Source organism: Cebidichthys violaceus, unplaced genomic scaffold (genome assembly GCF_023349555.1).
Source record: "Cebidichthys violaceus isolate CVI_PGR_0920_01 unplaced genomic scaffold, fCebVio1.0.p SCAF_6, whole genome shotgun sequence".
Classification (NCBI taxonomy): domain Eukaryota; kingdom Metazoa; phylum Chordata; class Actinopteri; order Perciformes; family Stichaeidae; genus Cebidichthys; species Cebidichthys violaceus.
In genome coordinates, this window is record NW_027176816.1 from 12,687,846 (window position 1) to 12,715,004 (window position 27,159).

The following is a 27,159-nucleotide window of genomic DNA, read 5'->3' on the forward strand; positions in this document are numbered from 1 at the left end:
GCCGGTATGCCCAATAGATCTGTCTTTATTGAGAGCTGTGGATTGACAGGAACATATTCCAAGAGATAGCTTTTTGTTTTATCAGTCCCCGTCATTCCTTGTCAAAAAAACAGACGTGTGAAATTACAGTGGGCACATTAGCCTGACGGTCCGGTTCCCAAGATAATCCAAGCCTGAGAATCACTGAAGCAGAAATTTAGTTTTGGTGTCTAGTCGATCCACCAAAATAGTAAATTGTACTCCCATAGGTTTATTAGATTTTTAACTGAATACAGTTCCACATCAGGACGAGTTGAGTAGACAGAGGGAGGACGTTCTCCACGAGCACCCGAATACGGTGCAAATGCCCATTTGAAATGACTGAGTGGTTGTTGTTCAGCTCCTCAGTAGATTTCCAGACGTTTCTGTTCTCATCTGATAGGCACGCTGCACGCATGCGCGAAACGGTTGTGCGTGTCCCTTGTTACCGCATTTTAACGCACGCGCACTTCTGCCTTTCCATGTGCGTGCTTAATATAGTAACAGAAGCAGAATAATGCCGTAGTGTAGTAACAGAGCTTTTCTGGAACAAACTTCAATTCAACAATCGTTTTTTTCTATGTTACATTCAGCTGGTATGTGCAGAAATGTACTACGGAGTAAATTAACTGAAACTCAGGTCACCATTTTATTCAGATGTAGACCCACAGATTATAGGTTAATAACGTTTTTTTTTTTTTTTTTAAAATAAGCTACACAAGCACGTATCATAAAAACAGAGATAGTCTTTCAAAGGAAAGACATTAAAAAAAACAGTGCCACTTTTATTTGCCCATCATTAATGTTTATCACCACTGGTCTTTTGTACCTTTGGACATGGACCTGATTGCTCATGTTACTTATTAGCTTAAAACAGAGCTCAGACCAGGTTTTTGACTTAAGTGCCATCACGCCATTTTGTAGCCCGCTACTAGCAGTAAAGTAGTAAATTAGTGAAAGCATTATTTGTCCCTATGGACTGCAGGTGTTACAAGCAAAAGGCAGACAAGGGAATCAGACCAGTTATAAACCTCATTATGATAAAGTAACATGCATATGGATACATTTTGTTGTCTGATGCCTGTTACATTCCTCTCTTGCCCAATTCTGTGTTAAACTGTGGCAGGTTTTTGGTTTGTGTATTGTTTGGCGTGCCATCATGTCAGCCAGCAAACACTTCTAAAGTGGTGCTTGTTCTTATCAGTGACACTAGCAGATCTAACAATGCACTGCTCAATAATATTAAGGGGTTTCTTCTTCTGAAATAGATCAAGTCAACTCAAAGACACGTTAAAGGCATTTGGTTTGACTGAATGCTTTGTTTTTGCCACACATGTCAATCCCACAGCTGTCAAACCGTCCTATTTCTTGAGAATATCTTTTCAAATGGTATGTCTGATGCTTTAATTTTGGTTGGACTAATGGAAAGGCCTTACTCTTTATTTGTACTGATGTGTTCAGCAGTTCCATGTTTAATGGATGGATCAGCTTTGGTGATACACAAGTCACTGCTTTTGGGCTTTTGAGCTATAAGTCTTTTCGTGTGCAGAATGTGGTAACTGTTTTTTTATTGACAGGTGACAAACTAAATGAAAAGAATGTCTCAGTAACACTTGGCATAGATTTTCCAAGTCTCCTAACATTAGTTTCCTTTTAGTTTGTTTGAACTGTATATATTTCCTGGTAAATTTATGGGCCAAAAAGAACAATTTGTGAGAAAAAAATCTCTTAAGCATAGAAATAACGTTTCTATACCGTAATCTATTCTGTTGACAGAATCATGAGGCTGTTCCATAACCTCAGAGCAATAACTGAGATATTGAACTTCATTCAGATCTCAACTTAACAGTATGTCACAGCACATTATTTTACTGAAGCTCACCACAGCCTCAAATATTCTAATCATTAACATTCAGAATGACCCACAATTGGCTTAGTGTCCTGCAGGCTTACGTTTCCAGTTTATATGTCGAAATGTTTAAAACAACCTTTTCAGACTCTTTAAATGAAGGGGAGTCAACTCTGCAAACTCTCATGTATGACTAAATCCCTGCATGTAATTTAGTTTTACTAATGTAAAATGTTAACCTAAGTTCGGGAGACAAGTGGTGACTAATCTGTCATTAGTCCAGCTATCTATTTTTCAAACAGCATGTTCTGTACAGATTCATACGAGGCTGGAGTCCATCCCAGCACCAAGTACATCCAGTAATTAATAGTATTTAGTCAGGGATAAATTATTGACATACCTCAATAAACTACCAGCCTAAACAGAGCAATGCCTGACTGCCCCCTCTGCTACAGTCTTTTTTTTTAACCTGAGCCTATGACTCAATGATAAATATAGGGTGCTGATGTTGCTGTGCATTGATACAAATATAAAATGGGTCTATTAACAAACATTCAAAAAAAAAAATCTAAATCGGGTTTATTTAGTGTGTTACTGTATGCAAAGTGCAAAACATTGCCGTACAAAACTAGCACTGATGGGATCCTCCTGTAGAGTCAAAGCCTCTCAGATGTCAAAGCACCTTCATTCAACCAGGGGTTTTCTCACGCATGCGCATGGGCGGGAGACTATCTCATCAGGGAGGGGGGAAAAAAGAAGTTCACACACAAAGCCACGCCTGCGCGGTGTGCCTCTCATTACAAGCGAAGTTGCTGCATCTTTTTAGGAAGCTACATGCTTTCTTTCGACACCCAAAAGGTCGCATGGTGTCAGGGACGCGCCTAGTCACGGGAACAGTCCGGAGCGCGTTCACGAGGTGCAAGATCGCGCTTTAACAGTGAAGAGTACCGTAACAGCGTGTGGGGATCTAGCCTAATGGTTTACATTGGGTCACAACGACCAGTCAATGATTTGCGCCGAATATTATTTTTTTGTTTCTTGTCCGGCGTTTTTATTTTGCAAAGCTTTTCTATTTTGCACGGGAAGAAATTGACATAGCCAACTCATCTGTATGATAGGGGAGCAGGAGCACACAGTATGGTCCGGGAAACCAGACATTTATGGGTGGGAAATTTACCCGAAAATGTGCGAGAAGAGAAAATCATTGAGCACTTCAAACGGTGAGTGGAACCACTAATGAACGATGTGCGTGTCTGTGTGGATTTTGTAATTCAACGACGAGTGCATGGCCAGCATCTCCCTCTCTCTCTGTGTTGTGTCACATTTTAGTGAAGTCGGGATGAAGCAGGAGGTTCCCCTCTGTAGCAAAGTCCCATTCGGCAACCGTGCTGTCAGCTCCCCACAAGCACCAACGTTGTGCTGCGTTTCAGCTGAGATTAAAACCAAAACGGCTATAGCACGCGTCAACCGACCTGCTGGCAGACATATGTTTTTTTGCCATTTTGACACGGTTACTAACTTGTAGGCTAGTGATAACTTTACTTGTCCTTTTCAATGATGTGCGGTTGTTCATTCGCCTCAGGTAACCGCTTGACTTTCCCCAGAAAGCCATCTTTCACCTGGGTACCATCAAAATAAAACACATTGTTGTTGCTTTTTCTACAACGCTAGCAGCACACAGTAAACAAACTTCAGGCTACATGGCGAGCTGCTAGCATCGTAATGAGCCATGCATTTCACAGTCTGCATCTTTGGCAGACAGTATGAAGTCTATCGCCGTGTGTGTGTGTGTGTGTGTGTGTGTGTGTGTGTGTGTGTGTGTGTGTGTGTGTGTGTGTGTGTGTGTGTGTGTGTGTGTGTGTGTGTGTGTGTGTGTGTGTGTGTGTGTGTGTGTGTGTGTTTTTCTGGTGCCTGAGCGCAAACCGGAGACCCGGTGTTTTCACGCGATCCTCCGCGAGTTCGTCAGGTCAGCGCTTCCAACCAGACCTGTGCACAAAGTACAGTCAATTAGCACACTACGTACCTGCTTATCCGCGTGTACTGTAGCTGTTGCAAGAACCGGAATCTTTTTGTTTCTAAATGTCACAAGTCAGTGAAAGCTAAAAGATGACGCGACATCCACGCTGCAAACATTGTTGCAAATTGGCTGCGATCGAACGCTCCGCGTTAACTCGTATGCAACATCGTAACGTTATAGTAGCTACTCGTGTTTATTTTGTGTGTGCGTATGAACACAGAAATGGTTATCTTCGCTTCATTATTACCGTGTTTGCCCCCCCCACACACACACAGCTGCTGACTTGCACAGCCCGCAGCGTGATCTGATTTGAAAGAAAATCAGCCAACACATCGATATTTTAATTACGATATTCTGATCGAGCCCTACTTGTGCTTTTTGTATGGAACAGATGAAACCCATGCACCATTTATGGGCTTTGGGCTCTTTGTTGTCATCTCCGGAGGGAGAGAAAAATGTAAATATGATTTGTGTGTGTGGGGCTATCACGGTTGTCTGCGTGCCCTCGCCTCTCTCTTCCCGGCTGTCAAGGAAATAGCAGCCCGCCTCTCCGTCCATATGCGCCGGAGACCAGACCGCTGAAAAACACCAGTCTACCTATATGACATAGGTAGACTGGTGTTTTTCAGCGTGTAGGCGCGTCGCCATATCGGGCGAAGGCTGCTAAATTACCAACAGAAATCACCCATGTCTGTTTAACGAAATTGTAACGGTGAGGCACGTTAGTCCCTCAATGTGTGTGTGTGTGTGTGTGTGTGTGTGTGTGTGTGTGTGTGTGTGTATATATATATATATATATATATATATATATATATATATATATATATATAAACGGATGATACCACAATTTCCTTGCGCTCTCTTCGGTCTTGTTATTTACGGTAGAGGGATGCAGCGAGTGAACTGCAAACATGGTCAGTGATTCATGCAGCCTCGCACAATAATGGGATACCTATATGCCGTTTTATTTACATAAGCCCGTGCTATGATGTGCGTAGCGTTATGTTTTTTTTGGGGGGGATGGTGACTGGCAGCATGTTCTTGCAATAGCGGATGGGGGGCGGCCGGAGAACTGAATCTGCGAGTCGCTTTCAGCACGCTGCCTCAGCTCCAGCGTTAACCCAGAGGTAGTCGGAGTCTGCAGGTGCATGACAGCCCAGTGTGTGATAGAAGTCATTGAAGATGGGGGACGGCAGAATGAGTAAGCAGTGTGAACAGCTTTTCTAAAATGGCGTCGGAGGCTGTTCAATGTTGGGAACTGGCATGCCAATAAATTTATGGGCACCCTACTGTCTGTCCGTCGGAGAATAGTTTCTTCGGGGGGGGGGGGGGGGTGTCAACGCACAAAGATGATAGCAGGCTTTGTAACCCCCGACTGGGCTTGTACATCTTGTCCCATCAGTTTATATTATTATTAATAATAATAATAATAATAAAAACAGCAACAATAAAACAGTATACCTTGTTTTTTGTTAAAAACAGGTGGAATGATGATATAAATGTAGAATTGAACCAAAAGTACTTTGCTAATAATGCAACAGAAGAAGCTATATAGACATGCATAATGCATTTTTGCATTTGAATTGAATTTTTTAAACCCACACAAAGCAAATCGGTAAATGTCACATCTCTCCTTTTTGTTCTGCCCAAACCTCATCCGTGCGCTATTATATTATGAGCACCCCCCTCCTCCTAGACAACATGCTAATGTCAGAAAATATATACATTTGCTAACATGCAATGTGCCAGTTGCTGGGTTACTGTTGCCTTGAAAGAAAGTACCACAGAGCAGAACATAAGGGAAGCAAAGCCACCTTACCACACACACACACACACACACACACACACACACTCACTCACTCACTCACTCACTCACTCACTCACTCACTCACTCACTCTCTCTCTCTCTCTCTCTCTCTCTCTCTCTCTCTCTCTCTCTCTCTCTCTCTCGCTCTCGCTCTCGCTCTCTGACATAATTTAATTCAGAATAAAATAAAAAAGGTGTCACCGTTTAGGAAACTGCATAATTTTTGCTGTTAATTAAAACTGAACACTGTTTAGAAATTCATAAACACTAAAACCCCATAATTGCAGTTCAAAACCTAGTGATCACCTCCATTGTTTTCTCCTCAGATATGGACGTGTGGAGAGTGTCAAGGTCCTGCCCAAGCGGGGTTCAGAAGGTGGAGTCGCAGCCTTTGTGGATTTTGTGGACATTAAGAGTGCTCAGAAGGCTCATAATGCTATCAACAAGATGGGGGACAGAGACCTGCGCACTGATTACAATGAACCAGGCACAATTCCTACTGCAGCAAGAGGACTGGACGATAGTCTGTCCTTAGGTTCTCGTGCCCGGGATGTATCAGGGTTCACAAGGGCGGCAGGGGGGACCGTGTATGGTTCCCCCGCGTCGCTCCACAGCAGAGATGGACGCTATGAACGCAGACTAGACGGGTAAGTGGACAAAGTTTCTCTGAAGACGGGGGGAAACCGTGGTTTCTTACAACTTACCGCCAAGCATCTTCCCACCATCTATTCATTTACTTGTTTGGGGTGGAGGTGGGGGAGGCGGGCATTCTCAGGTTGACCTGGATATATTCCATAAGCGATGAAAGCATGATTATACACAAGTGTATCTATTACTTAAATCAATAGCCACTAGTTTATTCTGTTGGGGATTCTCTTTGTGATCTTAAAACATCTGTTTGTGGAAAATATGATGCAAAGATTGGATTTCGTAAAATTTCCCAGGATTATTGGAGATTGCTGGAGAGGGGGGGGGCAGGGGGGAAGAGAGAGAGTGGTCCAGCAGCCGTCCCTGGGATTCCCCTAATCTGGAGTTACGCGCCCTGCTCGGTGGATTAATGTCACTCTTTTTCCTCATGTAACAAAACAACCAAGAGCACACATTATATGTAAAAAAACCACACAAAAATCACCACCATTGTTTGGATTAGTCTAATTTGGTTTTCGATAATTGTGCACACCTCACGGAGGTGTTCACTTCTCTTACGGCCTGGAGTCACGAGGATAACCTACACAGGATATTTATTCCTCTCTGTTGGATTAACGCACTTTAAGGATAAACTATCATGCTAAAGGTATGGGTTGCTTTCTTGGTTCTTTTGTTTTTTTGTTGTTTTATTTGGGATCATATCTAAAATCAGGGCATTACAATTTGAGTGCTGGGAGACCTCTACTGGTGATCTCAACTAAGTACAGACAACAAAAACAGTGAGCACATTTTTTTTTTCTTGCCTCATTTTTGTGGAGATTATTTTTAACCTTTCGATGACTGAGACTTCCAGATTTAATGAGGACCAACACGGACTATGTTTGGATCGTACAATTCAAAGAAGAATGCTGGAAATTGAGACTGAAAAGTAGCAGCTGGAGATAACCTACCTCACGTCTGTGGATTACCGGCTCCTTTCCCGAACGTGGAACTATAATTTAAATATGGATACAAACGCTCACAGAATCGATGAACAAAGCTGCACCAATGAACTGCATTTCACATTGACTCGGCTTCGGTTTGGACAGCAAAGGAGACAGACAGCAGACATGAACACCCATGAGCTTCAGAACTGTTATGAATGTTCTTCCACCCTGGGAATGAATATGGTGCTGCTAAAAACAAGAATCTGGATTACCATTAAGAGACATGTTCTTTATTCTTAATCTTTCCCTCCCTCTGCGAAAGGAATTTGACGACTTTACTACTGGGCACCGTGTGACCAATGTGGAATGCCCAAGACTTCACAAATTGAAGATGCAAGAGTTAATTTTTTTCCATCATTGCTGTTGGGGTATCAGTTGTGCACTACTTTCTGAAGAGGGACTTATGGATATCATGTATTAATTTCACTGGACTCATTTTCCCCCTGCGTTTGGATGGTTATGTGGACTCAAATTGACATTTTCCAGCATACAAAACATCCTACCCTGGATCCGTACAAGGCCAGCTATGTTTTCAGCGTTTTAATTAAAACTGACACTCGTCTAAGTATAAGATGTCCCTTGCCCTGAAGATGAGGATTACATTTTCTAATGTGAACGATTTTGCTTCATATTTTTTTCCCTCTCAATATTCTCAACATTTTTGCCCATTTTTTTTCTGCTCACAAAGTTCTATCTCCCTAGATTGTATTTGGAATAATAGGTCAAGTTACCACTCTCTCAAAAGGTTGGTATGTCCTGCCCTGTGTATTTTAGTTGTCCTCTCTAACCCCCTAGTTTGAACCCCTGTCTCTCTCCATTTTCCCCACTAACCAAAGTATCCGGCACATAGACTGCTACTACTGCCTGTGTGTCTATATGCCGAAATCTTAACCTTATCTTGTATTGTTTTCCTTTTCTCTTCCTCTGACCTGACCCCACCGTCAGCTCCCGTTCCCCCCATCCTCCTCAGATAAATAGACCCAGATCCACCATTTCAGCTGTTATTCAAGGTTTAAAATATGTATATATAATATAATATAATATAATATAACACGAGGACTGGGCTGTGGAAGATTCAATACATTCAAAGACTCAAAGATTTGTCACATACTTGTATTTACAATATGTGCAGTGGAAAGTGGGGGTGGGGCACTACAATAATAATAAGAATAGAGAATACTCCCATAAGAATAGGAGTAAGAAATAAAAGGATTTAAAAAAAGATAACAGGGTACAATTTTTAAAGATAAAGAATAGAAGAATATCCATACAGTGTGTACATTCTATAACGTCTTAAAAAACAGTGAGACAGAATGCTCTGGGGGGAAAAACATGGACAAAACCACTTTTTATACTAAATGATTGATTGATTTAATTAAAAATAATAATCATGATATTCATCAATAATGATAATTTTCATTAGTTCCAGCACCAGTATCTTTTGTTCCTGCAAAAAAAAAGCTGCAGTTTTAAAATGTTCTCAGCTTCCTTTTTCTGGGACAAGAGAAGAATATGAATGCGGTATAACCTGTCACAGGGTGCAGATTCAACATTTGATTGTTACACTCCTGAGAAATAAAACACATTTCAGATTATTTTTTGTATAATTTCACTCTTATTCGTGAGTTGGCCACAGTCCTTGTCAGGAAATAGGCAGATAGAGAGATTACATCCACCCAAAGTCCCCGACTGGAGTTTAACGTCTCCATGTAGGGTTGGTCAATAACACGATAATTGCCGTGATATGGTAGAAATTTCCCAACGGTCAGAGATTTTTCTCTACCATTTATACTGTGCTATCTGTGCCTTTTTTAATTTTTAATTGTATTGGACTGTTGAGGGGAACATTGCAAATCAATACACAGGACTGATTCATGGCAGTGCTGTCTTTACAGGATGGTTGCTTCAGTTTGATGGATCACCTTAATTCGTAGTTTATTCACTGGATTAACCAAAACAGATCTTTCAATTATTTGATTAATTAACTATTTTTCCATTGAGTTTCCGATAATATATACTATATCACTATATATATATATATATATATATATATATATATATATATATATATATATATATATATATATATATATATATATATATATATCAATACAATATCAATATCATGACATAAGGTGATAGAAGTCCAACCAAGACTCTGTGCTTTGTACTTTAGCCTCCAAGGACAACAGGGTGCTCCAGAGCTGCACAGTTTAACTGTTAGGATATTTAACATTGAACTATGTATAAATAGTTTTGGAAATGTAGAATTTAATTGCTATGCATGTATTGCCCCTACTTGAGTCTCCACATAAGATGCTTTTTTAGCATGCTGCTGGAATGCATCCATATAATTATGCTGTTCCCGTAATCCCAAAACAGTTGATGTGCTTAGCATGCACCAGAGCAGACTAATAATCAAACACTGATGGAAAATCTGCCAAAAAAAAAGTCCAACTGAATTATTTTAAGCTCCATGAATAATGTAGAGCCTGTTTTGTGTAAAGTGAAATTGAAGTGAAATTGAAGGCTATCTATTGAGCAGTGAGCCTGCGCCACCAAATTAGCATTTTCGGGAGCATCTAGGGGTCAAGGTAATCCATCAATTTCACTGCAGACATCGTTATACCATAGATGTTATTCATGAATCCAGCAGACGGATGATTAAATCAAATAAGATGAAACAGAATTTGCCCCTGACCCGCTGTACTTTTTGTATAGTGCAGTGAAATACAGACATAGTGCTAGCTCATCCAACCAATTTATCCTCAACATCCAGTAGACTATGTGCATCCCATGCAGCCTTTTGTTCTCGTGCCCCATGGCAAAGGCCTTTTGTTGGAAAGATTTAATGAATGACTTCCATTTATGAGCTAATACATTGAGGTTGTTCTTTGTCTATAGGTTACATTTATGTTAATGTTTTACACAGAGTACCCACAAAACTTAAATTATTGTCACTAACCCTAGTCGTTGGGAGTCGCTGTGGACTTGTATTTTTGCACGGTTAAAACAAAAGCCTAAATTGTGCATCCTTGAAAGGGTTAAAAAAAAACAAAAGGTTAAGCTTAGTGGATGAATGCAGTCCATCAAAGTCCTCAAGAAAGGCCTGTGAATATGAGTAACACATTCTCAGTCAGTTGTAAAGGTCAGGTTGGGCATTTTAAGAAACTCATCTTATGGATCATTTACCAAAATGCCTTTCAGGACATGACAGGGCATCAGCGATGCAGCGATGTGCCATATATCTTCAGAGAAATGGCAGCAGCCTCCTGTTAGCCCCTTGTATAACCCACATTAAAGCTCAGACTGGGACCTGTTTCCCACATCATCCAAAACAATTTGTAGGATTTCTAGTGAAATATCTTTCAAAGTTGTAGCACAAGAAAGTTGGAAAAACCATAAAACTAAAAACATAATGCAAGGAAGCCTATCAAATTAATTACAAATGTTTGCTTGAGATTGAAAACAAAAAGCATAGTGGCCTCATTTTCACCACCAAAGGCTGCTGCTGACTTCTCTTTAATGAGATTAACGGTTTCAGAAGTTTCTTCATGTCTTTGATTTATGCTTTGTTGGCATAGACGGTTAAGCAGCATGTAACCCAGCAAGCAAAACATTTGCACAGACAGATCTATTCACAGATGTAATTAAAACATCTCTGATGTTCCAAATCACAAAGATCCGAAAGGTTTGGATGCCTTTATCAATTATCAGCAAGGATAATTTGCAAATCCCATTTAGGGAATTGGCTTGATTACCTTCTTTCTCACACTTGATATCATAAGCTTAATTTCTAGTCATGTTGTCTAGTTCAAGTTCTATAATACTTTATTCCTTTGTTGGAAGACATTGGCAGGAAATATTGGGGATGGGAGAAGGAGGAAGTGGGGGTCTTAAAATGTTGCCCTCACTACCTTCTAGGAAGTTGCCGTTAGATAATATGGGCATTAGAATACTAGTCCAACAAGATGCTGTGTATGTCGGTTGGTTTTACCAGCCATGTTTACATGAGTTCTGGTTTGAACATGACATTACATCATTTCTTTTCCACTTAGAATGCTTTGACTTCTGTGATTACATAGGCATAGATTATTAACAATTTATTCTTATATAGTCACATAGTAAAAACACGACATCTGGAATTAGTATTTTTGTTCGATTGAAAGTAACTTTTTCAAATTGTTTATGTATATTTAAAATCTCAAATGTACTGCAGTGAAGGTTTTTACCATTTCGACAGTTGAGGTTGACCGTTAACATCTGGAACAGTCTCTTAATATTTTTCCATCCTCTTGTTTGAAATGGACAAAAGAATAAACCATAGAGGGTTTGTAAGTGTTGTTAAATTAAACCACAAACCGCCCCGTGTTGGAACGTCACGGCTAATTTGCTGATTATAATTTCATCTGAATTCAAACAGTCGTAATTGCTGTCCTGTCCCGCTCATTACTGGGCGTTGGGTAATATGACTGCTGTAATGACACAGCAGTCGTATTGCCAAATTAAATTCTTGATTGCTTTATTCAGAACGAGGATGTTCGGGTCTGAGCAGAATGTCCTTAATGGCACCTTTTTCTAATATGCGTCTTCGTAGAAGATGATTTGAAGACCTTTTTTTTCAGGAGAACAAGTGGTGTTAAATTGTGTAACATTATAAACAAAAGGCTCATCATGAGTCACATCCAAAAACCTTCAACAAAACCTCTCAGATAAATGATCAAATGTCTCAGAAAGTGGCTTTTGTTATAGTTACAAGACCAGAATGACTTAACAATCTATAAAGGCATAAATCTCTCATGTTATTATTTTGTATTATAAGAAATCTTTGTCGAAGTCGTATATCCTGCAATTATACTTTCAAATAATCTGCAGATTTCTATTCCTTTTAAAAACTGAATGCATGCCTTTTGCTAAAAAATCTCTTCCGGCAATCCTATGTTTATTGTACTTTCATTATAGTGTGTGCAGTTTACAATAGGGTATAGTTACATATCTCTTTGATGCTTGAACTGATAAACCATTGATTTATAACACATCTGCATTCAAAGAAAAGCAGTTTTAAACAGTACAAGTGTTGTGTAAACACCTCCAAGCTGATTCGTGAAAGACCTGACAGCCTCTTTGTGGCAGAAGGATCTGATACATTTCATCTCCGAGCCATATGCAGTTCAAACAAGCTCAGTTGTCTCAACCAGTTCGTCAACTGAATCCCCTTGTAATTTGGTCTGTAGGCTGGAAAAGATCTCTTTAGATGCTTAGAAACTTTCCTTCTCCAAACACTTAAGTGCCCTGTCTTCCCATGTGTCTAATTAAGTAAAACCCCACCAGAGACACCTGATGATTCTGTTTGCCCAGTGTCTGATGCTAGCGGCTGTCTTGAATGTAACGGTAATGTGATGTTCTTTCTTTTCATTTTGTTAGGACGGCCGAAAGTCGGGATCGGGCGTACGATCACAGTGCCTATGGACACCACGAGCGCCCCGGTAGCAGTTTTGAACGCCAGCGGCACTATGAAACAGACTATTACCGGGATGCAAGAGAGAGGACTCTGAGCACAACCGGGAGCGGGTCCGGCACCTCCAGCGGAAGTGGTCCAGCGGTGTCGTCAGGAGTCAGTGGACCCATCGTCAGCGCTGTCGCTGGCAACATGGGAAAAGGAGGATCGGCAGGGGCCACGCCGGGAGGAAGCGGAGGATCTACATCCAGCGTGGTCGGCTTCTTCCGCTCCCACAGCAGGAGCCCTTGTTGCTTCGAGACGCCAGAGCCTCGCTACGAGTCTCGTACCAGGGAACCATTTACTTTGGCCAGCGTGGTTCACAGGGACCTTTACAGGGAGGACAGGGGTCGGCGCGGGGAGCGGTCGTACCGCCACAGCCGTAGCCGGTCTCCGCACTCGACACACTCACGAAATCCATCTCCTCAGAGACTGGCAAGTCAGGCTACCTGTCCTCCGTGCTCCCACAGTGGGTCAGGCTCCCACAGCCGCTCCTCCAGTTCAGACTCGGTCAGCAGTACCAGCAGCAGTACGAGTGGCAGGTGAGTGACGTTGTCAGATTTCTACCCCTGTGCATGGCTGTTGTTTACTTTTTGTGCATCCCAGTCTTAAACAAGGGCTGGACAGAGCACAGAGTACTTTAAGAAAGAAATCTACGCTCTAAATGCTGCTTCAAATGGTTGTAATCCTTCATTTCACAGAATCTTGTTCAAGTACAAATTCTAAAGATTAAAAATACCATCTATCTTTTTTTTTCTTTTTCTGCTGCTTGCCCGAGTCTAGGTCACAGTGGTAGCAGGATGGAAAATAAGTTGTTGATGAGGCTAAAACAGGATTAATATCTCACATTCCCTGGTAGTATTCAGTGTCTTTGCTTTTATACGACAATACAAACATGATATATTCATAGTTTCATGGTATGATTTTAATTCAGCGTTCCCAGTTTTCCTCACATTTACCCCAAAACGTGTTCATGTGGACCACTGAAGGTTTTGCAAAGCAGGAAAATCATGAAAACAATGTCACTGGTATGCATTTTGTATCACTCAGCAAAATCAACATATCAGCTGTCTGTGTCTTTTCTCAAACAAGGCCTGTACTAAGCATGGGCACGTGGGGGGCCTCAAAGGCTGCCCCACTAATGCCAAGTAATCTTGCTTCATCCCAATTTTTTTAAATAATTTTTCTTTGTCCAATCAACTAATCAAAAAATGACACCTTGAAATGACATGCTTTCTAATATCTGATCGGTTTGGCCCTATGAAATATGGAGACCCAGAGATCAGCTTTTGATAAACGCCGGCCCCCGGCCAAATAGCTGATTACCGGGGGTGTAGTACTATTTGTGCAGCGGTGAAGCACGCCCACGGTTAAGTGTTGGCTTGTTTTGAAGGTTATGTAACCACTATTCCAGCGGGAAGTTTACATACATTAGTCAACAAAAACTGACCACACGATCAAATTAACAGCAGTGCCGTTATGTACGGCTGCTTACCTTCATTAAACCGCCTGGAAACACCAGGCTGCTACAGTATAACAACAGTTTATTTACGCTCATCAGACTGGTCCGTTATAACTCGATTTTCTGCTTTTTTTTAATAAGGGAGGTGTTTGGTTAGCAGGGCTCATCGTAGCTTTCTTTTTAGCTAAAGTAGCCTTAAGACACATTGCAGTGCAAACCCTGTTGTGTAACATTAATTACTAAACTATGTGGCCATGTCCGAGGTGAGATACATAGGAATTATTGCTGAAATGGTGTGTTTACGATATAATTATACAAACGCATTCACCAAATCAATGTCTTTATTTTTCTATCAGCGGCTATCTGATGGAAAATAAAACTCCATCTGTCTTTGTGGGGATGTGTGTTCATGTTGTGACGCTCTGAGGTAAAGCTTTCAGTTCTGCTGAGCTATCGTTGTCTTATTTCACTGTGATTGGCACAGCTGTTTCAGAGCTATGAGACCAGTGGTGTGACTGGGAGAGAGGATTTAGGTGTGGAATATTTCATCAGAGAAGGGAGAGGAAGGATTTCTATACGGGTAAATTAAGTGGGTTTTTCATGTTTTAATCTCTGTGTAATACCATCTTTTAGGACTCAATGAAATATCCCCAGCACATATACATCGGCTGTATTGAACACTGCAACAGAGTCAAAACACCATTTTTGCAATCAAGCAAAGACGTGCTTGTGCATTTCATTTCTATCACTGGTTAGCGGGGACTATCAAGAACACGTTGTTGCTCAACTTCCCTCAATGCAGAGGTTGTGGTTTATAACATTAACCATTTCAAGATATCATATCTCCTAAAACCATTTCATGTCTGTTTCCTCAGCAGATACTGTATATGTTTTTTATTATTTTAAAATAATGTCAATAAAGAACCAGCTTACACAACAATATGGCCAAACTTCACGTTCATGGTTACTGTTTTCCAGCATTTGAGCTATGCTCCACCCAGCAGGGGACATAGATTGCATAGAATTTCCAATTAAAAATGTGTAAACCTTTCAACCATTGTTATGTGTGCAAATTTCTTTATACCCTTTTTGTATGAGTGAACTTTGTACTCGTGAAATGACAAATCTGCTTTTATAAGGTTGTTGACTGAGTAATTGATTGGTAGGAGTCAGAGCCTGGAAAATGACCTTTGCTGCTTGTAACAGCTGTGATGACACACATTTTGAGTTGTTAAGATTCAATCTGAAAGTGTTTATTACTGCTATACTTTGGGTTAAGTTGAGGTCTACATGTCTTTCCACACAAACTGTGGCTGTCACTTTTGATATGCCAGTGGATCTGCCCTCAGCTAAATTAGCATGTTCAATTCAAAACAGAGTAAATTTTTTTTTGCTACATTTGTTGATATTTTTGTCCAGGTCTTTTGTGAATGTATTGCTATTTATTAGTTGATTTGTGTTATTGTTGAGTAGTAAAAAAGGTTGGGAATTGGGATAAATTCAAGTGAGATCTGCAGTTTTAGAAACATAAGCGTGTCTGTCCATGGGATTTACTCCACTACATAAATGCACCCCCTCGCTCCAGTTGTTTATTTTCTGTATAACCGCATCACCTTTGGACACAAAAAGCCGAGTCGACAGCTCTGAGTGGCATGTAGCGACACATGTGGTTTCACAAGGTAGTGCTCTGTGGGGAATTTCAAGAGATGGCTGGTATATTTTTTTCCGCTGCCTACCTCTGTGTGTGTGTGTGTGTGTGTGTGTGTGTGTGTGTGTGTGTGTGTGTGTGTGTGTGTAATGCCCCCCCCCCTCCGTGAGATCCAGTTGGAACTGGAAATTTCTGGCCAGTGCTGGCTGCCTGCCCACTCCCACAGGCCAGCCTCCGTCAGCAGCACTTCCGGGAGTGTGAGCACAGGAGGAGAAAGTGAGAGGGAAACAAACAGCAGAGGGCCTTGAAAAGCCGAGACAGGCATGGGAACTGTTAGAGTAAAAAGGTGCCCAAGGCAGCCATGAATTTGCCACTGGCGTGCAAATCCATTTTTTTCTACTGATAACCAGATGATGATGATGATGATAAATTGGGGAGAAAGAAGGTGTTTTTCTCCTCTTCAGCTGAGATTTTGAACAGTAGAAAGATGCATTTGCAGTGCATTGCATGAGCTATTATGCAAATGGTTCACTATATATATATATATATATATATATATATATATATATATATATATATATATATATATATATATATATATATATATATATATATATATATATATATATATATATATATATATATATATATCATTTTTAAATGTGTGCATACTATTGCCTGTTCAATACTATATATAATCTAATACTCCATCCTTTACCTTGGATTGGACAAAACAAATGCATTTTGTCACCTTTTGAGTCACAAAAATGACATTTTAACAGCTGTTCTTGTCATTGATTTAGAGTTTTCAACACATATCCAATTTATGACAGCTTTTTCAGAGGCAGAGCATTTTGCACTGACAGTGTTGCGCTGCAAAATGATTAATCTGTATACAGTATAAATATTATAGCAATTTATGATTTTAATGAGGTAAAAATATCAATAACTTCAACATATATAAATATCAATAATAAGGCAAAGGCAACAACCAGTTACAGAAACTGACAGACTGTGAAGCTTGCAACAACATCTAAGTCCATGCTTCTCTTTTGTTACAGTGATTCCAGCAGTAGTTCAAGTGATGACTCCCCGGCACGTTCAGTGCAATCTGCTGCTGTTCCAGCACCCTCAGCACTTCCTTTATCCTCCCTTGACAAGGATGAACCACGTAAAAGCTTTGGTATCAAGGTCCAAAATCTTCCTGTGCGCTCTACAGGTTAGTTATAAGGTGCGCCTACGGTGCGCAACTACAAATAGCTTCTTTACGCAGAAATAGTAATGCATTGTATTGCTGTTTATCCCTTAAATATTGACACCTTTTATGAAAAAGCAATACTTTAGTATTTAATAACATATTACGTTTTCAATAAACATACTTAATAAAACATTTGATTGGTTTACTACAGATACGAGCCTGAAGGATGGTTTGTTCCATGAATTTAAGAAACATGGAAAAGTCACATCTGTACAAATCCACGGAGCTTCAGAGGAGCGCTACGGACTTGTCTTTTTCCGCCAGCAAGAGGACCAAGAGAAAGCACTTGGAGCATCAAAGGGAAAGCTTTTTTTCGGCATGCAAATTGAGGTCACCGCCTGGAATGGCCCCGGTAAGTTCTGATCTTTAACTATATTGCAGCACAAACATGAAACGACCAAACGCACCAGGTTCGAATGGGCACTTGCTGTATTTTTCAGAGACTGAAAGTGAGAACGAGTTTCGGCCCTTGGATGAGAGGATAGATGAGTTTCATCCAAAGGCCACACGGACATTATTTATTGGAAACCTGGAGAAGTCCACCGCTTACCATGACCTGCTTAACATCTTTCAACGCTTTGGAGAAATAGTGGTAGGTTAATGTTATGAAGTAGTTGGGAATATCTCCATATAGGCAGTGGTTATCATGCTGCATAGTTTGAGATGACCATGCTTAATGAAAGCCTCTTTCTTTTTTCATTATTGTGCAAAGGACATTGACATTAAGAAGGTGAATGGAGCCCCACAGTATGCCTTTCTACAATACTGCGACATTGCCAGTGTCTGTAAGGCTATAAAGAAGATGGATGGAGAGTACCTTGGTAACAATAGATTAAAGGTGAGATTTATCACGTTAATTTAATTTTACATTTTGCCTTAACTACCACATTATTGTCTTTCACAACCATACTAGTATTATTTATGAGCATGATTTATGTAAACTGTTCTTTAAGTTTTTGGATGTTGGATCAAATATTTGCAATCTTTTCATTTGATCCTTCCTTTTTCAGCTGGGCTTTGGAAAGAGTATGCCTACTACGTGTGTTTGGTTGGATGGATTGGCTTCAAACACAACTGAGCAGTTTCTTACTCGTCATTTCTGCCGCTACGGACATGTTGTCAAGGTAAGTCTGTTTTTTACCCCTTACAGTTGCCCATTGTTTACTTTCTGGCAACATGGGACTCTATTTTCCTCTGTTTTGCACAGGTTGTATTTGACAGAATGAAAGGAATGGCCCTTATCCTGTATAACAACATTGAATATGCACAAGCCGCTGTCAAAGACACAAAGGGATGGAAAATAGGGGGCAGTAAAATCAAGGTAAGTGGGGGGAAAAAAACGTTGCTCTCAAATTTGCTCTGTAATGTTTTTGTGTTCTGAATGCCTGACATCTTGTGAAATGCAACTTACTCTTGTTTGTTTGTTTTCAGGTGGACTTTGCCAATCAGGAAAGTCAGATGGCGTTCTATCGTTCAATGCAAGCATCTGGGCAGGACATTCGAGACTTTTATGACATTCTCTCTGAAAGAAGGTTTGTGTAGTTTCCTTAAGGAATAATCATTTTGCCTTAATACTATCTAGTGTTAAACATTAATGATGCCAAAGTGCTAGGAAATTATATCTTGGTTTTTGGGTTTATTTGTTGGCAGGGATGATCGACGACCTCAATATGAGTTTCAAGCAGAAAGACAGTATTACGAAAATGTACGAACACCAGGAACATATACTGAAGATCCACGTCGCAAATACCCTGCCAGAAGTCGGGAGTTCTATACAGAATGGGACCCATATCAGGGAGATTACTATGATCCACAATACTTTGAAGACCCCCGTGAATATCGAGAATACAGAGCTGACCCTTATGAGCAGGACATTCGCAAATACAGCTATTTGCAACGAGAACGTGAACGAGAGAGGGAGCGCTTTGAAACGGATCGTGGACGTGATCATGGGCGGAGGACCATTGAGCGTAGCCAAAGCCCATCTCACGTTGCCTCTCGTCGTCCTGTCAGCCCTACTGCATCTCCTTCGTTCTCTGAGAGGATACCAAATGATTCGGATCGTCGTATTTGTTGCCGATCTTCTGAAAGAAGTGGTAGCTGCAGTTCAATCTCCCCACCCAGATTTGAAAAACTTGAAAAGGCACGCACTGAAAGGTATAATAAAACTGACAAACTTGAGATGGATCGAGTCTTTGAAGTTGAAAGAGGGAATTTGGTTGAAAAAGAGAAGCGGGCTGGACGTAAAGATCGAGGGGACACAGACAAAAGTGAGAAGCAGAGGCTTAAGAAGCTAAAAGTTGCATCACCCATTATTCAAGCATGTGAGACGGAGCCTGAACTTGAACAAGATGGTAGCCCTGAGTCAGTCCTTCGAAGTAAAAGCAGTAAAATTCCAAAGGAAGGCTTGAGCAAAGGAAGGTTAGATCTTCTGCCTTGTGTTGTGCAATTAACACGTGTTAAAGAAAAAGAAGGAAAATTGATTGGTCAATCTGTCCAAGAAAAACAAATACCGAGGGGTGGGAGTGACAGTCCTAGATTGGCATCACCTTCAGCTGACCAAAGGAGTCCTCCATTCTGCTCAGAACCATCAAAAACTGATATCTCTAAGCATGTAAAGGTGCCCAGAGACAAAAATATGCACAGTTTAGTGGAGGTTATTGATAAGGATGCTAAAATCAAATCCAAAAAACATGGGAAATCTGAAATGGGATTTGACAGTTGTATTTCTGTAGATATTGACCGTCTGGCTGCAAGGAAAAGGCGTTTTGAAGACTCTGGGAAAACTGATAAACAGAAGAGAACTAGCGAGGAGGATGTTGGTAAACCTGGACTTCACAAACTATGGAACAATGCTAAAGAGACAGACTTGGATAAAAAAATTTTGATAAAAGGGGTGCATAAAAAGGAGCATCACAAGGATAAATGTGTCCGAATGGTTTCAGTTAGCGGTCCTAAAGATGGACGAGACAGTGAAGTCAACTCTGTAGGCTTTTCTCTGGAGCAGCATTCACGGCTAGGGGAGCTGCCTGAAGATTCTACAGATCAGTTGGACTCTCCCTACCTTAAAATGGATTTCACAGGATCAAAAAGTGAAAACGGCTCCAGTCTCACAAAGAAGTTAGATGATGGCAGCTTTAATTTGGATGAATTAAAAGAACAAAAACAGGTTTTGTCTGAAAACGAACAAGGGAGAGGGAAATGCAGGGACTCAAATGACGGAGATGAACACAATGTGCACATTGACCAGAACATTTGCACAAAACAAATTGAACAGAGTAGATGGCTCCGACCTAAGCTTGGCGATCCTGATAAATTAGTCAAGTTTGAAAACCCAGCAAGTATTGAGACTCATGACTTTGGAAAGGATTATATCATGCATGATGTTCCAAAATCAATTCAGGATATGGTCAATGATGAATGGTCTTCCAGTAAAAGAAAGAAAGTTGAGAATTTTGGTTTTGAAATAGTGACTGCAAAAAGACAGCACAACTTTCTAAGTTCCCAAAAGTTGAATGAAGACATTTATCAGAGTATAACATCCTCAATAGGGCATGGTCACTTTTATGCAAATGAGGAAGATGACACTGCCCAGATTTCTGTGTCAGTTATAAACAAAGACAGAAAATCTCCAACAAGAGACGAGAAATTTTCACACACGGAGTCCTTGAAAACATTTTTTCACTCTTCTGACACTGAGCTCCCAAAGCTTAAGACAACCTTGCTTGGCTGTGATGAGGAATTGATGCACCGCTGGGAAAGAAGGATAAAGTCTGATTCACTTAGAATGGATATGACTTTCCCCAGTGATATTGCAAAACGTGAAACCATCCACAAACGCCTTGGCCAAGATTTGGAACCTGGAGAAGTGCAGTCTGATTCAGATGAGGATGGAGAAAACAAACACATCTCTCCCAAGTCCAATAGTTCCTTGTCTTTTATCCTTAATGAACGTGACGAGAGGATGACAGACCTGAAGCTTTCAGGATCATTGGAAAAGAATAAGTTTTATTCTTTTGCATTAGATAAAACTATAACTCCTGATACCAAAGCACTTCTTGAAAGAGCTAAGACACTGTATTCTTCCAGGGAAGATAACTGGTCCTTTCTCCCCTCACGTTTTCCAATCTCCCACAGCTGTTCAGATAAGGACAAGGTAGAGCTAGCACCTCGACCTATTCCTTCTTGGTATATGAAAAAAAAAAAGATTCGTACTGACTCTGTTGAAAAGCTGCATGATAAAAAGGAGGAACTTAAGCCACAGGACCAAGAACGACAAGACCTGTTTGCCTCTCGCTTCCTGCACAGCTCAATCTTTGAACAGGATTCCCGCCGTTTGCAGCATCTTGAACGTAAAGACCAAGAATCAGAAACTGGAGTTGGTAGGCCTTTTGCTAAGCCAGGTGCTACTGAGGCACAGCCTGAATCTAGAGTAGGTGACATGCCACAAGAGCCCATAGTGCTTTTCCATAGTCGGTTTTTGGAGCTTCAACAACAAAAGGACAAAGACCATTCTCCACCTGATTCTGAGAATGATTTGATAGTGGTAGAGATTAAAAGGGATGAAGGGCAGAATAGTGATAATGTGCTGTCTGATAAGGAATCTGAGCCAGTTCTGAAGGTTGATCACAAATCAGCTAGCCCCCCATTAACCATGTTAGTTTCCCCATTTGCTTTTCCCCCGAAAGAAATGTCTTCACCAGAAAAGAAAGAATTTTTAACTTCATCCTCAGATCAACCTGTTTCATTTGTCAAAGAAGAAAAAGAAGAGCCAGTTTCTGAGGTATCTCCATCGCATTCTTTTCCTATGGAAGACTTCAAACCAGATGCTCCTAAGCTCACCATAACCCCTCCAGTTGTGCTTTTGGGGCCAGAAAATGAAATGGAAACAAAAGCAGAGTTGATGGAACCCAAAACAAAAATTGGAGATCATTTGGCAGTGGAACGTAATCCTCTTGTGGAAGATAAGCCCCCCACTCCTGGTGCTTCCCTAAGGGGTTTAGAGAGGGAGACTGCAGAATTCACTTACTCTGACTGTCCAAAGATTGAAGAAAAAATGGTAATTATTAAGACAGAACCTAAAATAGAAAATCAGGAAACCAAACACTCTGAGGAATCTCAGAAAACTGAGACAGATAGTGAGGCATGTATGCCAGAGCTAGAGGCTGAAATAAAACCATTACCAAATCGCAGACAACCCAAGAGTAAAAGGGCAAAACCACTGTCAGTATTGCGTACTTCCAAACCTTCTCAAATTGTTGCCACTGAGAAACCTGCAACACGAAAAAGTGAACGGATTGACAGAGAAAAACTCAAAAGGGCCTCATCTCCTCGGGCAGAAGTACCAAAAGCGTCTGTTGAGTCCAAAGCCACATCCAAGTCACCAATCCATGCATCAGATTCAGAGCAGAACCTTGAGTCTAGTTTGATCCATGGCAGAACACGCCGCAGGAATGTAAGATCAGTCTATGCCACACTACATGAAGACGACCAAGCTGGTAAAGAGGTGGTTGAGTCAGCACGCTCCATGCGCAAACGTGTTGCCGATAAAGAACCAATACAGCAAGATGTTCCAATTCCACATACCAATACAAGGCGAGGACGCCCACCTAAGAGAGGCATCAAACGAGGTGAAGATGCATGGCCAGTTAAAGGGGACCAGCAGAAAATTATGGAAGAAGGCACAGAGGTCAAAGAGACCTCCACTACTGTAGAGGTTGTGAAAGCCTCTGAGGGATGGCGTTCACCCCGCACCCAGAAAGTGCAACAAACACAATTGACATCACCTGCTCCAGTTAACAAGAAAGGAGGTAGAATAGACAAACAGTCTGGTACCACTACAGTGCTAGCTGAACAAGCTGATCTGGCAAGTCTTGATGAGTCAGAACTTAACCCTAAAGCTGATTCTGAATTGTTTGTGAACTTATCAGAAAAGGTGGAAAACGAAAGCTCACAAGTGCACAAAAGGGAAAAAGAGTTGAAAGATTCTGGTGGAAGGAAAACTACTGATGGGGATATTGAAAAGGTAGACACCACCTCCTCTGAGAGTAGACAACAGCCTGAAAAGAATGTGAAAATGAAAACACCAAGGCTGAAAAGAAATACAAAGCAGGTCACTGAAGATAAATCGCACAGCTTAAAAAATCTAGAGATCCGTGTAAGCGTTGATGATGTAAAAGGTTTACTACGTTCAGGGGATGATGAGCTTGATTCATTTGAAGCTCCCACCATTACACAAACCAAGATAGTAGTAAAAGAGAATGAGGAAACAAAGATCATAGGCTTTCCAAAAGAATCAAAAGAACTTGACACACAGGATCAAGAAGACACCCTATCCGAGCCTGAACTCCCTTCTGATCCGGCAGCTATCTTAGCACGGCAGATGGAACTAGAGCAGGCAGTTGAAAATATTGCCAAACTTACTGTTGATCAACTTCCTCGATCATTTAAGGAACCACCTTCAGAGCAACCTACCACATTGCCTCCTGTCATAGTGGAGCCAGAAGCTGAGGTTGAGGAGAAGCGAGCTAATCCTGCAAGCGAAACTGAACTTGCAGCCGCTATTGATTCCATTACAGCTGAAGAAACATGTGCAGATGCAGAAAGTTTCACAGCTCCTCCTACTTACACTGGTCTTATCCCTACCCCAGAATTATCAACATCTTCCTCCTCCAATGAGATTATGGATCCGGAAACACACATGGTGATCAATAATATTCTTGCTGCAGACTCAGATGATGGTCCTGTGACACCCACCCCAAAGGGGCTAATGGCAGACTCTAAGGCAGCAGAGGATGCCCCTCTACTTGAAACACCCAAGAAAACAGGCAGAGTTAGAGCCAAAACCCTGAAGAAGTCGAGAAGTCGCAAAGGTGCAGCTAATAAGAAAGGGGATACTTCTGAAGAGGTTTCACAACCAGAGCCCTCCCCAGTCAAGTTACCAGAGTCTATCCCAGAAGACCCAGAAACCAACAATTCAAAAGCAGCCACTGTTACAGCTGGGGCTACTGCAGCAGCTTCTGTGGTCACTGCCATTGCAACTTGTAGACGTGATGTTACAAGTGCTATAACTGTAGACACGCCCAAAGAGGCAGAACAGCCTGAAGTTGAACAGCCTGTACCCAAAGAATCTGCCTTTCATTCAGGCACCAGCAACATATCCAGTAGTAAAAAGTATCCCCAAGCAGAAGAGCTATCTTCCTCTACTCTTGCCCCTGCCCGCCCAAAACCTGTATCTCACTTCAGTGTACCCCTGCTGCGGCCTGCCAAAACTTCACTTTCGCCAGACTGGCCTCCTAGAACTGAAGAAAGTAGAATCTGTGTTGCTCCTTCGTGTCAAGTTACAGTGGTAACTCCTTCTCCACCAGCATCAATTGCTCTTGCAACCCCTTCAACAAATCCCCCAATGCCTCCTGACACAAAGGCCTCTGATATTGACCCTAGTTCTAGTACCTTAAGAAAAATCCTAATGGAACCTAAATATGTTTCTGCTTCAAACAGCAATTCTATACCTACCACTATGGTGACCTCTGTACTGTCAGATCCTACACGGATGTCAGAGAATGAAAATCCCTCTGATATTTTGGGTTCAAGACAGTTACACCCTGAAGAGAGAGCACCTTTACCCCCCCAGCCCATACACCACAAACCCTTTCCACTGACAGAGTCCCAACAGAACTGTGGAGAGAAGATCCAGCATACAGTTATTTCTCCTGCTACCTCAGTAATAAGTCGAATGCCAATGCCTTATGATACAGAGGAAACTCCACGAATTTCTCTCAGCAACCGCAGCATTGGCCTGTCTATTCCCAAGCAAAAATTTAGATCAAACTCAAATGAGAATAATCGCTACCATGGCATGGATATTGTAGAAGATGTGACTAGAGGGCACTCTGTTGTTGAGACCACTCCCTATAGTACAGGCACCAGTTCTGGCCTAAGGGTCAATACATCAGAGGGTGTTGTTGTTTTGAGTTATTCTGGTCAGAAAACCGAGGGACCTCATAGGATGAGAGCCAAAATTAGTCAAATCCCTCAAGCGAGTGCTGGTGATATAGAATTTCAGCAATCTGTCTCCAAATCTTTGATAAAGCAAGACCAACTCATCACATCATCCCAGTCCCCTACCCCAAAAGTAAACCCAACTCCCACAGCTTATGGGCACACAGGGGTGCTCTTGACAGGCCATTCATATAACTCCCAACCCGTCATATCAAGTATGAAGCAGGAGGGTATTGGGTGTGACAAATCTGATGCCCCGTATCACACAGCGTCCCAAGGTGGCGTTGTAAAGATGTACCAACAGCCAGTTAGTTCTCCTCAAGTCTTGATGTACAACCAAGCTGTGATACAGCAGCAGCATGGCAAGAGAGGACTGGGGTCTGAACCTCTACCCAAAAAGATGGACATTGGTAAAGCTGTTCAGCAGTCTAACCTTAGCCCAGTCATGAGTCCACACCACCCATCACTATCTGGAACCCGCATGAGCCCCAGCCCTAGCATACCAACTGATCGGTCAGCTCAACACCTAAAGCAAGAACCCCATTCCCCACGATCAGCCGTTCACTCCCCTTCACACTTTGTTAAAGCCTGTCCCCCAAGCAGCTCTCCTAGAGGCACTTCTGTCGTTCTAAGCCACGGTATACCACCGATTTCTACATATCATTCTAGTATGCATCACCCGCACCTGGAACAGTCCTCCGTCATAATTCAACCTCACAGTATCACTCAGGCAATGGCTCATGAAGCCAGAATGAACACCTCACCAATGTCTGCGATAAACTATGGAAGGCGAGGTGACTCCCTGTCTTCTTCCCACCCAGGGCCTCCACAGCGCTCAAACACACCTCAGCCTAATGTCATCCGAGATTTGGTACTGCAGTCCCATTCAAGTCCCAAGGGTTCAGTATCAGGTAGTGTAAGTGAAGAAGACCCCAGACACTTTAACCAAGCCCTTAGTAGACCTTCTGTGCCCCAACTCCAATCAGATGTAATGATGATTCACAGTGATCACCGAGGACTCCATCCAAGCATACGCATGGACCAGTACAGAGACATGCACCAGCGCATCCTCATGCACCAGCAACTGGGAGAGCAGGTCGCTGTAGAGGCACGACAGTCACGCACCTCAGAGACTGGAACATCTTCAAACAACATCTCTGGGCCTTCAAAGAGTCCTATAGTGGGAAAGACCATTGACCTTTCTGCAAAAGAATCTCTCAAACAACTAGAAGGAAAGATAATACATCCACCCTCCAACGAAAGTAGAACCAGGGGAGTCCATGCATCTTCCCCTGTCCTGGTGTCTCCTCACCCACATGGTGTTCAGATGATGCATCCAGGAGGTGCGGGCTCCTTTCCAATATATCGTGACATGCGATGCTTTCCATCCCAGTTTCCAGGGCATCCTTCATCGGGACACAACCTGGCTAACCAAGGCATTACATCTTCACAGGTCATTTGATTTAGTTATTTACATTTTGCAAATATTTCAGCATTTTATAATAATTGTATTTCATATATCATATTCATATGCACATACAAAATATGCATTATTCTTTTTATTTGGTATGTCCCTATAATCAGGTTCCTTCGGAGCCTGAGCTGGGTCACAGGGGTAAAATGCCTCAGTCACATGTGGGAGGAAGTGGTTCCAAACCTGAGAGTTCCCATCTCCGCCTTGCTACCTCTACGGACCTCTCGCACATTTCCCGAATATCACGAGATACAATTTCCCCCTCATACCAGTCTCCCATGACGTCCCCTATGAGTCTTACTCATAAGCCAGATCTATCTCTACAGAAAGGCCCTACAGCCTTCCTGCCAACACCTATGCCAGCAGTACCCCCATCAAGTTCTCTAAACCTACGGCCTGATGCCAAGTTGGAACATTCGGGACATCGTTCTGTTGACATGGTGCAGCTTTTGACGGTAGGATGACAGATTAACCAGCAATGTCATCATATATGG

At 41.7% G+C, this 27,159-nt stretch overlaps 1 protein-coding gene across 4 annotated transcripts in view; it reads left to right on the forward strand.

Annotated features, from left to right (window-relative positions):
• Nucleotides 1-27,159, forward strand: part of spen (spen family transcriptional repressor) — a 30,484-nt gene that overhangs the window by 590 nt on the left and 2,735 nt on the right. For 2 of the 4 annotated variants that reach the window (XM_068733695.1, XM_068733696.1), the window contains exons 1-12: nucleotides 2,722-3,087; nucleotides 6,018-6,338; nucleotides 12,750-13,364; nucleotides 16,994-17,151; nucleotides 17,342-17,542; nucleotides 17,631-17,782; nucleotides 17,903-18,028; nucleotides 18,201-18,314; nucleotides 18,398-18,511; nucleotides 18,622-18,722; nucleotides 18,841-26,644; nucleotides 26,776-27,120. In XM_068733695.1, the coding sequence (XP_068589796.1) occupies nucleotides 3,005-3,087; nucleotides 6,018-6,338; nucleotides 12,750-13,364; nucleotides 16,994-17,151; nucleotides 17,342-17,542; nucleotides 17,631-17,782; nucleotides 17,903-18,028; nucleotides 18,201-18,314; nucleotides 18,398-18,511; nucleotides 18,622-18,722; nucleotides 18,841-26,644; nucleotides 26,776-27,120 (10,134 nt within the window). In that variant the 5' untranslated portion in view covers nucleotides 2,722-3,004. Of the gene's footprint in view, nucleotides 1-2,721; nucleotides 3,088-6,017; nucleotides 6,339-6,708; nucleotides 8,071-12,749; nucleotides 13,365-16,993; nucleotides 17,152-17,341; nucleotides 17,543-17,630; nucleotides 17,783-17,902; nucleotides 18,029-18,200; nucleotides 18,315-18,397; nucleotides 18,512-18,621; nucleotides 18,723-18,840; nucleotides 26,645-26,775; nucleotides 27,121-27,159 lie in introns of those variants that run through there. The other 2 variants (XM_068733697.1, XM_068733698.1) reach the window with 2 other exon arrangements.